This window comes from Apostichopus japonicus, chromosome 15 (genome assembly GCF_037975245.1).
Source record: "Apostichopus japonicus isolate 1M-3 chromosome 15, ASM3797524v1, whole genome shotgun sequence".
In the NCBI taxonomy this organism is placed as follows: Eukaryota; Metazoa; Echinodermata; class Holothuroidea; order Aspidochirotida; family Stichopodidae; genus Apostichopus; species Apostichopus japonicus.
In genome coordinates, this window is record NC_092575.1 from 24,053,250 (window position 1) to 24,070,431 (window position 17,182).

The window sequence follows — 17,182 nt, forward strand, 5'->3', positions numbered from 1 at the left end:
ATGGATTTTGGTTCATCTCTAATATTATTCCATACCTGTATTGTTATTTCAGTGCCCTTCGTTAAATTGGCTTGTCTTTGGTACGGTAACAAACTCACTTGAAATATGTGTATGGAAACTAAGATCAATGAATTTGGGTGACAAAGAAATATGAATTGAAAGGGGATTTTGCTTAATTCCTCGCTAATTAACATGGTTACCGTGGTTTAATAATACAGGTCAAGATGGGCGACTAACGTCTAAAGAGTCCACATTGTAATTCTCATATTTTATTAGAGCAATATTCCCTAGATTTAATATTTCTTGTGTAAAATACCAAATACAAAACAACTTCAGGATCTCAATTTGATTGTCAACAGGCCTGACTACGAATTTTTCATCTTTAATCATCGTTAAACATGGAGGGAACATGTGATGTTTAGGTATGATTGTAACTTAACTCATTATTAAGCATTCATTTTGTTTACGTTCTTTAATATTACGATGCAACCATGGGCGTGCTGCTTCCAAGTTGACGATAATGAACAATGTTTAAATTCCACTCCCCTGGCCGGGGGAAACTGTTCCATCAGAAGGTTATGGTGACATAAATTTGCGACATCATTTCCAATAAAGGATTGATTCATAGCAGTATGAACACTACGCTGATCCATGATGATAACCAGACAGCGATGTTTTCCTCATAACTGTCTATCAAGGGCTTTAAATGTTCAGCTTAGAAAAAAAGGACATTGTTGTTCATAAAGATAACTGAAAAACGACACAAGTATTAACTGACGTTCTTTTTTGGCACGTAAATCCGACAAAAGCCAGGTCCCTGTCGTCTAAGTTTTTGCACCCTGCTAGGACACTTTAAAGGTTAACAACAAATGAATTATGAATAATTCACACCTTACATATAATTCCAGACCAGGTTTTACTTTGCTGCTGGCAAAACATTTGGTTCATGTATATATATATATATATATTTTTCTTTCTTACCGAACAGCCAAGCTAGAACGTGAATTATAATATTTAGAAAATATTCAGGATTTTGTTCTTAAATCACTTGAAATTGGAAGATTTCATGTCCAGAGCAGTCAAATTGACACCTAAATTTTTAACCACACTCTAGACAAATGTTGTACCATTAGATGCGATTAATCTACTGTATATCACGTTAGAAGCCTTTGATGACTACAAAGAATATATTATTTCAGGACAGAACAAAGGGGCATCATCAGGAGCAAGCCACACACCCCTACAACAACAAAAACACCCAAAAACTGTGATGAAAGTAGAGACAATGGCAGCAAAGATCTTAACGAGGAAGGGGGTTCGATCATCTCTTCGGCAGTAAACTGAGTTTGGAATTCGTGGCAATGCAGAGAGAACCCAAGCTTATACAGGTTTATATTTTCAGCAAGTTATTAAATAAATGAATGAACCTGCAAAATTGATATGCAAAAATGATTTTCTTGTAATATAGTAGAACATATTAATAATTTATTCATTAATTAATTAATATGGTTATAACTACAGGAATGACACCTGCTGAGTGATGTAGTATGCCACCAATGTACTAGCTACAAAATTGTGAGATGCGTCAACAATAAACTACTGTTTACACTTCTTAATGTAGGCCAGTGTTTCTCGACCTGAGGTGAACGCACCCCCTGTGGGGAGGGGGGGAGGGGAGGGAGGGACACAGAGGTATGACCCAAAGCCATGGGCTGTATTAACAACCAATTTCCTGAAAGAGAAAGTTCATCCATGGCTGGTAAAGAGGATGCAAGTTTAAGCAATTTCATTTGCTAAGGGGGTGCGACTAGGTGTTAAAAAATTAAGAAGCACTTTAGCTGTATGCTATAATTGGACACCCACGTTAATGTACACTGCACTTACCACGTAAAAATTAGCAGTATGTGACAGGCCATGAAAGTCTGTATATAACTTAATCAGCTTCATATCATTTAAGTATGTGGGTAACATGAGTATGAAAGTACGAAAGGGTCATTCCGTGTCAAATCATGGATGGCTGTTGCTGAAGCCTCTCAAAATCTACAACCTTCCTGACATGATTAGAGCAAGATTAAAATTTAAGCATAACGTGAAAATTTCAACTGCATTGCTTCAAAATTGTCTGATTTATGACTGTTTGATATTTTGCAATTTGCCGGCCAAGTGACATTTTCTTGATTTTGGACGTCCTATTTCTTAACAATTTGAACATCACACTACCCTCTTATTACATAAACCTATAGATCCTACCCCTTTAATAGAAATAGTTAAAAATTTAGGATATTCGAACATTGTATTGTGGAGTTTTAAAGTCACTTAAAAATGCCAAAATGTTCCATTCGTTATTTTTCTCTAAAAAGTATCCCATTTTTGGTGAATATTTGTTCCTAAAGAATTGCTTCAGGTTACCTGAGTTTCTTAAAGGTTATAATGTGTTACCCACACAATACAAACACAAGCTAACAATAATTTCCTGTGTTTATACTTTTTAGGTAATACAACTCCAAAGTTGCTATTTCATGCTGCGATTCAGTGTGATGGAGGGTCTTTGTTGCCAAATTATCACCAACGTAGCCATGCGAGAGCTGTGAATTTTTCTCAATTTTCATTGCATCAAGTTCTTACTATGTATCAATTACGTGGATTCTAGCCTTTTCCATCATTAATTTATTATGAGGTTGTAAAGTTTCTCCGATGTGCCAACAGCCGTCTTTGGTTGCTAAAAGTCAAATTGGGTCGGGTTGACAATGGCTGTATAATATTTTTCTAGAAGATATCTAGTACCACCCTGCTGTGTTTACACAAAATTTCAGGAGGGTAGTTTGCATAATTTTTGGAATGAAAAATCCTTAAAGTTTGAGATTTGAACTATACTTTCTTGCCTGTTCTGCCTAATTTACACAGGTTTTTGAGCCCTGGTATTGTACAGTACTTCAGGGTCATTCCATTTGACAGAACTTATATGCATGTTTCAATGTCATTGTCAATACCTTTTCTACTTCTAGTATAATTAACAGACATTAATGAGGGGTTAATCAACGGTCTAGCGTGCGTTTCTCACAGGATTAATGCACGATCGGGGGATAATGCAAGCGATGCACGAGGGCGGAGCCCGAGTGCATCCAGCGATAGCATTAACACCTGGAATGCATTAATCATGTGAGTAACGCACGCTAGACCGTTCATTAACTCTGTTCATTCATACACTACCATTTGTGTGGGGGAAAAATCATAAAACAAAACATTTTTGGTTACATATAACCAAAGATTTATGAAAGTGATGCCCCGTAATGTTACCGTGCGTTACTCACAGGATTAACCACGGTCAGCTGACCTGAATGGACCAATAGGATTTAGGAATCTTTACTAAGTATGAATGAATTCTGTATTAAACATGGCTATCAATCAATACATACATGTATGTGATTTTTCAAGTGTAGTGTGCAGTACATTGCATGGAGCAATAGTGTGTGTCTAGTTAACAACATACATACATGTGTTTCGTATTAATATATTTTTGGGTTATATACATGTGTATGCGACTAATATTACAATATATACTTGCATGGATGGACAGCAAACTGTCTGATATTGATATTAGAAACACTAATTAATACCCCATTCAATTTCATTTCTTAAGGTCTGAAACGAAATTTAAGGACATGTAGTCCTTGCTTGATCAATTGCATTTCATAGTATGAGTTAATACTTCAGTGAAAATGGCTGGACAACTGTTATATTATCCTTGAAACCTATATTTTCAATGCAAATGCATATTTTGCAAGACCTGCTATTATAACAAACAACATTTTTTTGCTGTTGTTTTAATACCTTTCAGGAATAAATGGGGAAAATAATAAACCAAACTAGTGAAACTACTCATACCTTCATTCATCTTGCTTGAAAACAAACCTGATATTTTGTTCAGAAACCTGGAAGTCTCACTTTTCTGAATGACAACCAGCCGGACTGCCTGATAAAATCAACCTTACCCTGTCTAAGGTGGATGTTTACAAATAAACAAACAACACTTCAGGTTGTAACACTGAAATCTCTAGTTGAATTCTCAATGTATGCCCTGCTTCATTTATTCAATTTTGAAATATATATGCTAACTAATCTATATAAGTGGTCAAAAGGCTTCATACGTCAGCTTCAATTGGAACAATTAATAACAAAATCTAATTAGAGCCATCATGTTCCCAATTATTTTTGGAGGGCAAATGCCGCCCTTTGAAACTCTGACGGTCTATATGTATTATGCCATGGTACCATTAATTTCTGCCACACATATGATCTGTCCTAAATTAAATTTATGACCAAATTCACGAACAGTCAAAGGTGTACCCATTACCCCTGCAGTACCGAATGCAACATGTACAGTGCAATTAAATGCTGCTATTAAAACAGAGGCCGTAATCACCACATGGCGCTCTAATTAAAGCCAGGGGCTACTTTTATCTGAATATTTAAGCTTGTTAAATATAAATTACGATGAATTAATTTTGCTTCTTTCGCATTTCTGCCACCTTTGGTTCTGCATGGTTCCCCAAGGTACATTTCTCAATGCAACGGACCTTTGTAAGGTTCCATACGATCGTGGTGACGAACTTTCGAAGTACTTCTTTCACAGCTGTTATGTGCACGGATGCGCACATCTGCTACTTAATTAAGCTGAATAAAGGGATGGGGCTGTGGGTGCACTCAACTCTCGCATCGACCCTGAAACATACAACTTCTTGTAAAAAAGCTTGGATACTTTCTTTAAAAGCTTTTAAAAAATGAAGAGCTTAATATCGCACTGAAGATTAATTCTACCAATGAGGTGTTTAAGAATATCTCCCTCTGTCATGGATCAGTACCAGGCATTCAGCCCTCAAGATGCAAAGGACAATCCCTTGGGAGAGTTTCATAGGATAAGATCGGGATATGAAGAGCTTCGACTCTCGAGGGTCGCATATATACCATAGACCGGATTTAACAATATGGTAGTAATTTTCTGGGATTTGACCCCCCACAGCGACAAAGCACTCTAAACAGATACTTTAACCTGTCGGTGTGTCAGCAAAACAAACCGCTTTATTTGAAACTCAATTAGCGACGGTCATTTAACCTGCTCATGAACAACAAGAACAGACAAAGTAAAAACAAAACTGAAATTAGAAGTAAGAGAAATAACGGGCGGTTCTGAACATCTGAAAGCAATTATCGGTTTCAGTTGAGGTCACCATAATCAAGTTAAAGCAGTGGACACTGTAACTGACAGTCGCTTGACCATCTCTCTGTGTTACAATTTCATTGATTATAGGACAGCTAATTATAAACGATGTGTTTATTAGATTTTAACAGGCGGGTACAACGTGTGACCCGAGTAGGACAATCAGTGAAAATGGACAATCAGTGACCGATGGATATTAAGTGAAATCTAGAGATGGATACCTTAGGCTTGAAGGAGGGAACTAGTGCTAACAGTGGAATTACAAAGTTTAATATGATACTTGTTATTAACACATGGAACATAGAACAATGAAGTGCACTTGTTGTACATGGACAGGTATAAAGTGAATATAACCCGTAAAGGCTGCGATGACTAACAGCAGGTCTGTATTACACATTGAGACATGAAGAATCGTAGGAAATAAACTCAATACTACTACTGTATGTGCCACACAGAATACAAGATCATTCAATACAGCTGTATATACAACATCATGGCAGATGAAAGTGAAGTGTTTGTGTGGGGACAGGTAATTCAATTTCCTAATGCTAATACCTCTCTAAACTGTACTCCAAAATCCAGCTCCCAAAGCACTGGTATTGACAGTACAAACAGTTCCTAACCTTGATCTGATGTAAAAATTACATTCATACTGATCATACTGACAATACGAGTGCTCTGAAGCAGGACATGACACTACAGTATAGAAAAAATTGTCCCAACTGGGTGGGTAAGTGTTTATCACATTGAATATTTATAGTATTCTAATGAATATGCAAAGGAAGATAATTATCCCTTGCTAAGCCAGCTCTTATATTATTGTATATATTACTTAACCCCTGGTCAATGGTCATTGTTAAGTTGTCCTACCCACACAATCAAGTGAGCAAAATTCAAACAGTTGCTCCCGGGACACTACAGTGCACCAAATAATTAATATGCAAATTAGAGTAAAATTACTGTTTGTTTTCGTATTAAAGTGGTTATGTGAGATTTGAAGAAGGATATACTGTACATAAGATAATGTTTGATCTGATGGTTTCATTCTTTTTCAATGTACAGTATCACTGGTGTTGTTCATGTATGAAATATGTCATTTGATGACTGAAAATGATAGTGATATTTGTTAAAACTAATGGGGACGGCTCAAAAACGGTAAAATTTGGAAAGCATTTTTAAAAATAACGGCTCTCATGATAAGAGCTAGACCATGCCCAGATGTGAGTTTTGTAATGAATATGTAACACTAAACAGCTACAGTGTCACCAGTGTAACACATGCATACTACTCACATTTTAATTTTAGATGCTAACTTGAAGTTGTAATCCATAAAGCCCTTGAGTGCTTCTCCCACATATCTAATTAGCCCCATGGTCCAGCAGCAGTATCTAGTACTGGTACAGTATGGTTATGCATTGCTAAGGTATGTATACTGTACATTTACATACTATACACACTAATCCTGTTAGATAGTAGCAGGCTTAATGATACCGGTTGTGTTCTTCTCCACTTGATCTTTCCTGTTTATGATACTTTCAATCATTAATTTCTTAATTAATGAAATGCTTTTGGCAAAATTAGCTTGGTGAAACCTTCCCATGGTTCATCAGATAAGCTGCTTTTAAAACGAAGTTCCATTTTTGTTTAAATGAACAGTTTTTATGAATTTCTAATTTGAAAACGCACAGAATCACTCTGGGTGACAGATCCTTTTTTTGGAATCTTGAAATGTCTGTTGTGACAGTCATTGCAACAATGCATCTAAATGAGGTAATTTTCAGTGGAAAGTTTAAGTGCATAAATTAGTTTGGCAGGAACCAACACACCACTGCAAATGCAAAGTTCTGTTTTTTCTTTCATATATTGATACTGCTATGCTAGCCAACATTACTTCATATGTGCTAGTATCAAGATCAGATTCAAGCTCACTTGTATACAGTAATTATGCAAAAACCTCCTTTTGCCCAAATTATGACATAAGAAACAAACCAAGAACTGCCTTGTAATTAATCTGTTACTCTATTGCTACATAAGGATGAACTAAAAACAAAAGGGGGGAGGAGTAAAACTTGATTGACAATAATTCCTGGGGAAAATGTCATGCATTCTGAACGCTTGATAACACTTTGGGGCAAAATCCATCTTTTAATTACCATGGAGAGATGTTTCAAGCGGAGATAATTAGAGAAATGTGTACTTATTCGTTTCTTCTGGGGATACTGTATGTACGGGAACCAGAAAGATTTTATGGTTTGGATATAATGAAGGAAACGATTCCATTACCTTCAAACTAATTCAGTCTCTCGAATAGATCGCAGAAAGGAATTAACGAAGAAAACGCAAAGCTCAGCAGTATACATCTGTTTCAAGATGCATCTAATTCTCCAAATAAAGTGTTTTTCAAAATCATCAATTTTGTCTGATTCATTTATTAAAAATTTGCCCACAACTTGGGATTAAAACTGTCACAAATTTCCAAAAAAAAAAGGAAGGGAGGGATGGATGGAGAACATATCTAAGACTGGCTTATTCCTTGAGTAAAATAAATTCAGGCAAAACTGTCTAAGTAATACAGGTACAGTATATGCTGGCGACTGCAAGGTAATCATCATTGCACCAGCCTGTCAGCATACACACTGTATATTCAAGGACAGAGCATTACCCAAATATTTGACATTGATTGGTTGTTAGCCTTAATACATGCACTGTGACAAGTCTCCCGGTATCTAGTAGAGAGAATTAAAACAGCATTTCCTTTAAAAATATGTTTCCAATGAAACAGGTAAGAATTTGGAACAGGTATACTGATCATATCTGTTAAATTCATTTTGTCTTACACTATCTAGAATTTTCAGAAGCCTCCATAAACAACAAATGAAGCCAGTGTGCACCAATTGGCATTTTTAAACTATACGGAATTGTCCTACTGTAATAACATGTTAAACGCGAAAGATAAGACAGCAGGAAAAATTTGCTACAAACTACGATACCAATCCCCTGACTTAAACTGCATTTAGTACATTTGAATAAAACAGACACAAAAAATCAATTCAATGAATTGTTCAAGGAAAGCATGTGTGGAGCACATCACCCAGCTTACCGTTCCCCCCGACCACAATCCCCCTACCTCTCTCCCCCCCCCCCCCATAAGACCTGATAAAAAGATGAGGAACTTAATCTTAAGAAATCGGCCATTCCAAGATACATGTAATTTGTAAAAAATTTCAACTTCGTCAAATAGAGAATATTTTTCAAATTGTTTTGTGCAATCAACAAAGATATTAATGACAGACGAAATGAATAAATGGGAAGATTAGCCACTCACGATTGAAAGTAAACACCAAACATGTCATTCAACTAAACAAAACAAAATCCATGAGAAGACTAAAACACAGTAGTCAAGGTGATATCTCTACCAAACAGAACTGATGGAAGATGTGAATTTTCATTTTTCCGCAAATTCAACCGATACGAAAACAAATTAAAGATGTAAATGGCACCCAAAAGGATGTACAAACAGAAACAAAACTTAAATGTTCAATTTTGCCGCTGATTGAAGGTGACTGAATGAATCTAGAAATTAATCCACGGGTCATATTAACCCTTAAAGCTTTGCCAGCAAGGACATCTACTAATCTTTAAAGCTCCGGCTAAAACTACTACGGAAATGAAAAGCAAACAAACAGGAAACTGCATGACGGAGTATTTTCTGACATGTTTGAGAAATGAAATGTCAGTGTGGCTTAGATCGACGTACGGAATGACGACATCCTCTGAGAGTTTGATTGCAACTCTTGTTTCAATAAACTATAATTAATGAAGGAACAAAAACAACACAGGTTAAAAAATACCCTCAAAACAATTTGTCAAGTGCTGTTAGTTAATGTGCAATCACAATTTGGGACAGCGAGGAAAAGTGAGCTTTTGTAACTTCCTTCTCAATTGCAAAATAAGAACCCACCCCCACACCCTCTCCACACCCTCCCTGGCCCCTGTTTTGGTTTATACGTGAATTTGATTTTTAATTATTTTTCGTTGCTGCATTATTGTTTTGCTTTTCTTTCTATTCAAACAATATTTATACAGCTATTTGACAACTATTTTGCTTATAATTAGCACATTATAAATCTTAGATATTATTACTATTATTATTATATTAAGGTAAAGGAGGGAGGTGGGAGTACAAAGCCTGAATATTACACAAAGAACACTACACAAAGTAATCAAGAATCTTTCAGTGTACTGATTAAACAATTTAGAAGAATTTGGCAAAACAAACAGGAAAAAAAATTTGCTTTCTTTCTGTATAAATTTCTAAATTTTTTCCTCTCCTTATGCTTCTTGAACATTTTAATCACAACACTGTGACACACCTTTCGGCGGGCGATATCACCAAATTCTTTGAAATCTGCGGGTCAATAACTTTGTGAGAGACCAAAGAAGAGTTCAATCAAGCAATCAAACGATGTTTAGAATTAGTGTCGGATCAGGACGTCTCGCTTTACAGAGATGGAGAGAGGGAGAGAGCGTGACTATTATACTCCGCAACCTCTTAAAGTAATGAGAGTAGAAGAGAGGCAATCACATAAACAGGGGACCTCACCTTAGCTCGAGCAGAGCATGGCAGAATCTGGTGCGTCCAGAGTCACTGAGTAAAAGCACATGCAAGGATATTGAGCAGAAAACTTTGCTTTAATCTTTTATGTTAATTGTTTTCCATTTTTTTTTTTTATTATTCATTCAAAAGCTGCAGATTTAATATTTCAATTCATTTTCATTTATCTTCTTTGTTAATCTGCAAAATTGGTTTCAAGTATACAGCTTTTAAAAATGAAAAAAAAAAAACAATGAAGAAAGCTTTTTTCGTAGGATTGCAGAAAATTGAGGGCACATTCACTCCAGGTGTAAATGACTCGTAAACAGCTAAAGACCACAGCAAGCCAGAGAAAGTTAAGCTAAAACTCTAAGTTAGGGCTCTGATTCCTTTGTGACGGAAGTCAAAAAGCTTCTAAGAAACGTGGACTGAAATAGACAGAACTGTTTGTCACTGCTTCTCATGCACAGTGAAACCAAACACACGCCAAAAAAAACAAAAAAAACAATTGGGGCCCACAGTTGTTCAAATATTGTATTATAGCAAATGTCTCCATTATTGGTATGAAAAAAATCACTGATTTGCAGCAAAATATGACCTATCAATGCGCATATTTTTCAGACTAACTGGACACCCAAATTCGTTTTGATTTCCAAGCCTTTTTGGCATTTTCGACAATTCCACACAGCTTGGAGAGTATTTCAATTAAACACACTATTTGGGAAATGCAGAAACACTTTTTTTGGGACTGTTATTCACTATTGCTTCAAAAACTTTTCTATTTACCTCACGAGGATTAGGATTAGAACAAAACTAACCAAACGTGGTTGATGCAAAACTTAAGATGAATGTAAAACATGGTACAGAGAAGTACAAATTATTCACGTCCTCAGATGATTTGCGACTTTTTACATAGAAATTTATCTTTTTGGAGTGCCTTTTTTTCGCTTCTGAAAACTAAACCTCTGTCAAGGCCATGCACTTAGAATAGCTCATTTTTATAGTATTTTCTTGAATCCATATCTGACAACCTGACGTAACTATTTTGTGAGCCGATTGCTTCTGCATAACCCTCAACATATTTTATATACGATACACTCCCTGAATCTGCTCCCTGTTGTTTTTTCCAAAAAAGTTGAAGTGAAATCACATGATAAAATGGGGGAATGGAAGGGAGTGATTATTAACGGGTGACCTACGACAGGTTTTGAAATGGTGAGAGCTGTGAACACACACCGAGACTTACCTTCTAAAAAGATGATATAAATAACATCAATCAGCAGTGGCTGTCCATGAGAAAAGAGGGTTATGCATAAATTATCATTAATTATCAATTTTTTGGACATCAATTTTGGTCTTTGTTTACCATCAAGCTGTACACAAATGAATTTGTCGTCTGTTTTAAGTTGAGGGATCTCCTGCTGTACGAATCAATACACGGTAGGCCGGTTTTGTTTTTTTGAATTTTCAAACTCCTTATTTTGAGACTTCTGTAAATGTAATAGAAATTGCACCAACCACTACCATGCATCATATGTAACCGACGGCAACCCCAGTACCCACATCATTTCAAAGCTTCTGTGACTGCATGTGGTAAAGGCGTCTGGCACCCTCATTCACAGGAATTCAAAGGGAATCATTTTATCCGTTATCAAACTGGACAAATGTTATCAAACTGGACAATGTCGCTACACAAGAGCAATGATTTATTGCAAGTTTTGTACGAAAGATACCGCAGTATTTTAAGTGGCATACGAAACTGCTGGACAAAATTTGAACACTATAAAATTGGTTCCCATTTCGAATTACAGTCGATCCCTCATCTTTAAACAGAATCCACAATGAAAGGAACTTATCATATACAAAAACGTTTAAAATGTCCCTGTCTTTTGTTTTGTTTAGTCTGTTTCGTTTTGAATAATTAATGGGTCAAAATTAGTAAATTACTATCTACAAATTAAAGTTCAAGGCTCAAGACTGTTCAAATTGCTTTGTGAGGGTGTTTCTGTTTTCCAGTGCAAAAGTTATACTGATGCAATGTCATTTTCACTCACAAATTCAAGTCCATACAACATTGCAGCCAAAATCAAAGAATTCTTATGAACAAATTGTACGTCTTACAGGTAAGTCCTTCACATACAGAAATTGTTCCATTTCAATTGTCAAAATCATCTACAGTAGCTTCTCGTATAACTTGGACACTACGCAATAAACCCTCAATATTTTCTCAAATAAGGACAGATGCTATTATGACACACACATTATTTTTCCTCTCAAGCAAATTGTCACATAGGTTTTAAACTTGAACAAGCCCCTCCTTCTCACATACTAGAATAATTAACTTCATAACCACCGGAAACTGTTACATTACCATCTGTTAAAGATCCCATCAACAAGCTCAGCGTATTAACTCATAAACCAAAGAAATTAAAAATTTAAAAAAAGCCACTTCACATTTGATTTTTTTTTTTTTTTTTTTTAAGTTTTCTTCTCGGCCTTGGTTTGTGTCACCTTTCTCTGTCTATAAATATATATATATTTTTTTATGATTTTTGCAGTCTCTAAGCCAAGCATGAGAGCACTAAATCATAAAGTGTCTCATTCTGTCATAAAGGTGACAGGGTTGACTCACATTCCGGTTCCACTCTTATGAAACTAATACGTGCGTACGTGTGTTGCTGAAATTTAATTTGGACTTGCTCCAAGTCTTCGCCACGCTTCTGACAGCTTTTTGTGGTGAGCCTTTGACAGTAGCAAACACACTTTTATAATGATGTTAGTGTGCTCATATTTTCATAACATAAATCACTTGCACCTCTTATTGGATACGCTCTCTGCAATGGAATTTTGAGTATCAAGGACATTTTCAAGTATAAGTCATGTCCTGTATTTTGTACTTTTTGTATTTTTGTTGTTGTTTTATTTTTTTTTTTGGCTATGGATATTATCCAGTGAGGGCACTGTCTTAACACTTTGGTATATTAAAGATCCTTAATGAATGAATGCTGAAATTTTAGTTTGGGTTTGGGTTCTCACTTTGCATTATTCTAGCTGAGTTATGTATGTATGCTACTGTAACATGACAATGGATGCTTTCAGTATGGTTAAAAGATTATCCAATATCTTTAGCACCAATTAATACAATGCATTACATACTGTATCACAACTACCCAGGATACTTAGCACCATATATCAACTATCCTTACCACCACATCTGATATCTTGACCACCATATAACGACCACATCAGCCGATATCTTGACCAACATATCCATAGCATTATCCAATATTTTCACCAATCTATCAAATATCTTAAGAACCATAATACAAAATCTTTATTCAGTATCTTTACCGCCATCTCCTATATCTTTAGCACCATATTCAACACTTCAGCACCATAACCAGTATCCTTTACACCATATCCAACATCCTTAACACCATATCCGGTATCCTTAACACCATATCCAATATCCTGTTCACCATATCCAATATCTTTAGCACCATATCCATTATATCTTTAACTCCATAATCCAATATTTCCTTAACTCCATAATCCAATATTTCCTTAACACCATAATCCAATATTTCTTTAACTCCATAATCCAATATTTCCTTAACTCCATAATCCAATATAATAACCACCCTTCAAACTAAAAAGTGTCATCCATGCTTGAAATCAACAAAAATCCTGCAAGGTTCAAATGAACTTATATAGCATCAAGTTTAACTGCATCAGTTTTCCTTAGATCATATCAACAGACTCCCTTAAAGTTTTGAAAGGGTGGGAGGGGGGGTGGGTTGAAGGTTGAGGGAAGGGTTGAAGACTAAACTATTGCTTAATCTTTAAGGACTTTCTTGAGTTGAAATCTGTGTAGCAATCTCATGACATGATTTGGATGACTAAAAGCATGCACTTTCTACCAAACAAACCGCCCAACTTTTATGTTGTTAACAATTACTGCTAACAAAACAGACGGTTTGCTCACAGCCCACAAACTATTAAACCACCAAAGAGTCAGTTGAAAACACTGTGTATGTGTTGGGTAATATACTGATTTGTAAACTCACTTCTTGAAAATGTTTTAAACTGAGACTTTATTTTGATTGTAAGTCCAAAGAACACCTACCACTGTTCATGTAATACAACCCTTGGACTTCCATAATCTTGGAAGTCAAAACCTATCATGTATAAATGTGGCACGTTGCCATGGTGATTACGTCTATAAAAGTACCAGAGCAGTCATCGTGGCAAGTCGACCGACTTGCGAAAGTGACAAATTTTACGATCGACTTCGTCGAGCCTTCCACTTACCTAGAATTATAGTCCGATCGGTCAGAGTCCCCGGAATACATGCGTCTCCTGGTCTGGTTTGACTTGTAATCGCTTCCTACGCTGTAACGACTACTTCTCGATCCGATCCTGTATCGCCCCTGGCTAACGTAGTCATCACTACCGCTTTCTGAATCAGTGTCGCTGAAAGGGGGAAAAAAAGGACGGATTAAAGAGAGATAAAATGACTTTTGTGTAATTAAGAGTAAAGTTTCAAACAAATCAGTATCGTGAATGGACAGAGGGAATGGGTGAGAGAAGTGGGACATAGGGATGGGGATGGGGAGGGGGGTGGGGAGGAGAAAAAGAGGAAAACCTCTCAGCAATTTAACTTTTACGTAACATGTCTTTTTACTAACCGAAAAATATATACAGACAACTTGGGGATCATTGCAACTGGCAGTCTGGCAATAAAATATATTTCCAACGTGCACAATTTGGATCATAGCAAATGTGAAGTTAGTAAATTGAGATTAAATGTGTGATGCAGTGTTTTCACAACATGACTCACGCTAGAAAAAAAAGGAAAATCTTTCAATTGCGATTACCATCTGAAGCAATAAAAAGAGAGGGGGGTCCCCCCGCCCCCCCCTCATATTACATAAAAGACTTTACAGAGCAAACAAATTACAAGCATAAAAAGAGGCAGCTTAAATCCCTTTCCTTTTTCGTCAAAGTTTATCAGGCTTTCCGCCACGATGGTCTTTAAAGTTCGTCGCTGATTTTCTGTCGAGATCAAACTATCTTATGTCTCTACGGGGAGAAATTTCACACCAGTTTGATAATTCCTCTATTAGTTTTTGATTTGCCAAGCTGCTTCTTTCCCATGCAGTGTTTGCTTTTGTCAATCTTTCCCCAAACAAATGCCAAGGTCAATGTTCATTATTTGTGACGAATAGGACTAATAGTCCAATCCCATCAATCTGCCGCTCTTACAAAGTGACATTACGCGTCTGGAGGGCTGGCATATATTACAATGGTCGTACTTACTGTAGGAGTTTAATAATACCATTGCAGGGATGGACCCATGGAGATCCCTTGGGCGTCGCCGGTCAAATAGGAAGCAGAGATTAGATGCCTGTGACTGGTGCTGGTACTCTCGATAGTTATGGTGCACAATTATGGTGCAGAATTAATTATGGTGCAGAACCAATCATGACACACTTCTGGGAATTTTCATGACTTTTAACCGTACACAGCAACGGAGAGCAAACCCAATCGGAAGTGTAGTAGCCTGTCACTAATTCGATGACTTGAATTTGGCAAATTAGCTAGCAGTGTCAGTAATTCAGATTGTTGCTAATGCTAAGACTGAATTTGAAACTGACATGGATATATGGGGGTGGAGTCGGGGGGGGGGGGAATTGGGGTGACAGATAGGAACAGTTAGTACATTAGCAGTGCACGGCAGACACCACATCTAAAGGACATCTGTCTCATTTCACGATTTAACCAACACACATGTTTTCCTCCTTTGAGTTGGCTCAGCAGATAAAAGCAGCCCCACTGAAAAGGTGACATGTCCCCGAAAACTCTCTGACAATTTACGAGATTTTGTACCCATAGTCAAATTCAAACTGAAAGTAAGAACTTTAAGCCGACCTTCATCGTGTGATTAGTCAGCCAAACCGCAGGAAACTGGAAAGTGGCCTCTTTCAAAGAAGAGTTCAAACAAGCAAAAAGATCTTGAAGCAAGAATAATATCTGGGGTAAAAAGTGAGGTCATACAATATGCAATTTCACAGTGGGATGCTACAAAAGTTGACGTGAACTGGAAAATCTTGATGAGTTAGTGAGATCTGGTGCGTTCCAATATTCTGGAATGATATTTCCAACTTCTCCGACTGGGTTATTGATCATGCAAACATCATCTCCAGACAACAGTCAATTTCAATATTAATAAAAAGAAATATTTTTTGGCTTCTTGACATAGCAAAAAAAGTAAATTATTCTGAAGGTATGTCTTCAATCAATATTTATTTGGCTTATTGTGTTTGTTTGTCAACATTTTACAAACTTACAATAATAAACCATACAGAGTGACTGATTTCATAGTTCCACTATATCGGACATGAATATTCAGTGGCTTAAGTGGTAATATGTACACCCAATTATATCAATATTCATATTGTACTGGTCATCGCTAGGAAGTATCCATAGGTTACGGTCATCTTTGTGAAGGATGTACACATGTTTAGGAGAGTGTCTTCTCTTGTTCATGGAAATAACATTTAGCCAATTACCATGATAAGGGGGGGGGGGGGTTAAAATTGAAATTATACTAGCATACATTGAGCAATGTTCAATGATGTAAGATTCAATGAAAGTTAATTACCATAATACGCATGAATATGCAAAGGATGTGCAAAGCAATTGACAAACTGTATTCCTTAGTTCATTGAAATGTACTTGCTGTCAGAAATCCCTTAAACTGTGACTGATTCATTAACTACCATAAATTTTGGACAATCTTCAGTATACAGTAAATTGATGATTTTGAATAACCATGACGTGCGCTAATATCCAGTGGTTTATTATGTTATTTGTTCATGGACCCTCTTATAGGATATCATTACAATTTAGCCTAATTATGATAACTTGGTGTGTTAAAGTCAACTAGACTATACCATGTCTTAGTCGATGACAGATCATTATCATAATGTGCTTGAATATTCATTGCCGAAGTCCTTTATTAATTTATCTGCCAGACATTTGGTGAATGCTCATTAAAAGATGACAAATGAGATTGGGAAATTACCATAACGTGTGTAAATAAATATTCAGCATTTTATTCAGTAAAAGCTTTAATAGCGCATGCATGTTTCGGGGAACATTCTTCAATGTAGTCAACGAAGGTTAATCACCATAATTGGCATGAATATTCAGTTGTTCTGTCAAATCGAAACCATCATACATTTGTTGTAAATTCAATACATAATCAGAGAAAGTTAAATACTACTGAAACTATTATGGGAATAATTTTAATATATAAACACAGGATAAAATGGGTTCGTAATTGCGGAGTCCTTTTACATCTTGAA

General features: G+C 36.3%; 1 protein-coding gene across 4 annotated transcripts in view; it reads right to left on the minus strand.

The window, feature by feature from the left end:
• The window catches only part of LOC139980528 (unconventional myosin-XVIIIa-like), a 161,353-nt gene that overhangs the window by 24,731 nt on the left and 119,440 nt on the right, over positions 1–17,182 (minus strand). For 2 of the 4 annotated variants that reach the window (XM_071992229.1, XM_071992228.1), the window contains one exon: positions 14,124–14,285. In XM_071992229.1, coding sequence (XP_071848330.1) covers positions 14,124–14,285 — 162 coding nt within the window. Of the gene's footprint in view, positions 1–9,821; positions 9,867–11,058; positions 11,099–14,123; positions 14,286–17,182 lie in introns of all 4 variants that reach the window. The other 2 variants (XR_011797571.1, XM_071992230.1) reach the window with 2 other exon arrangements.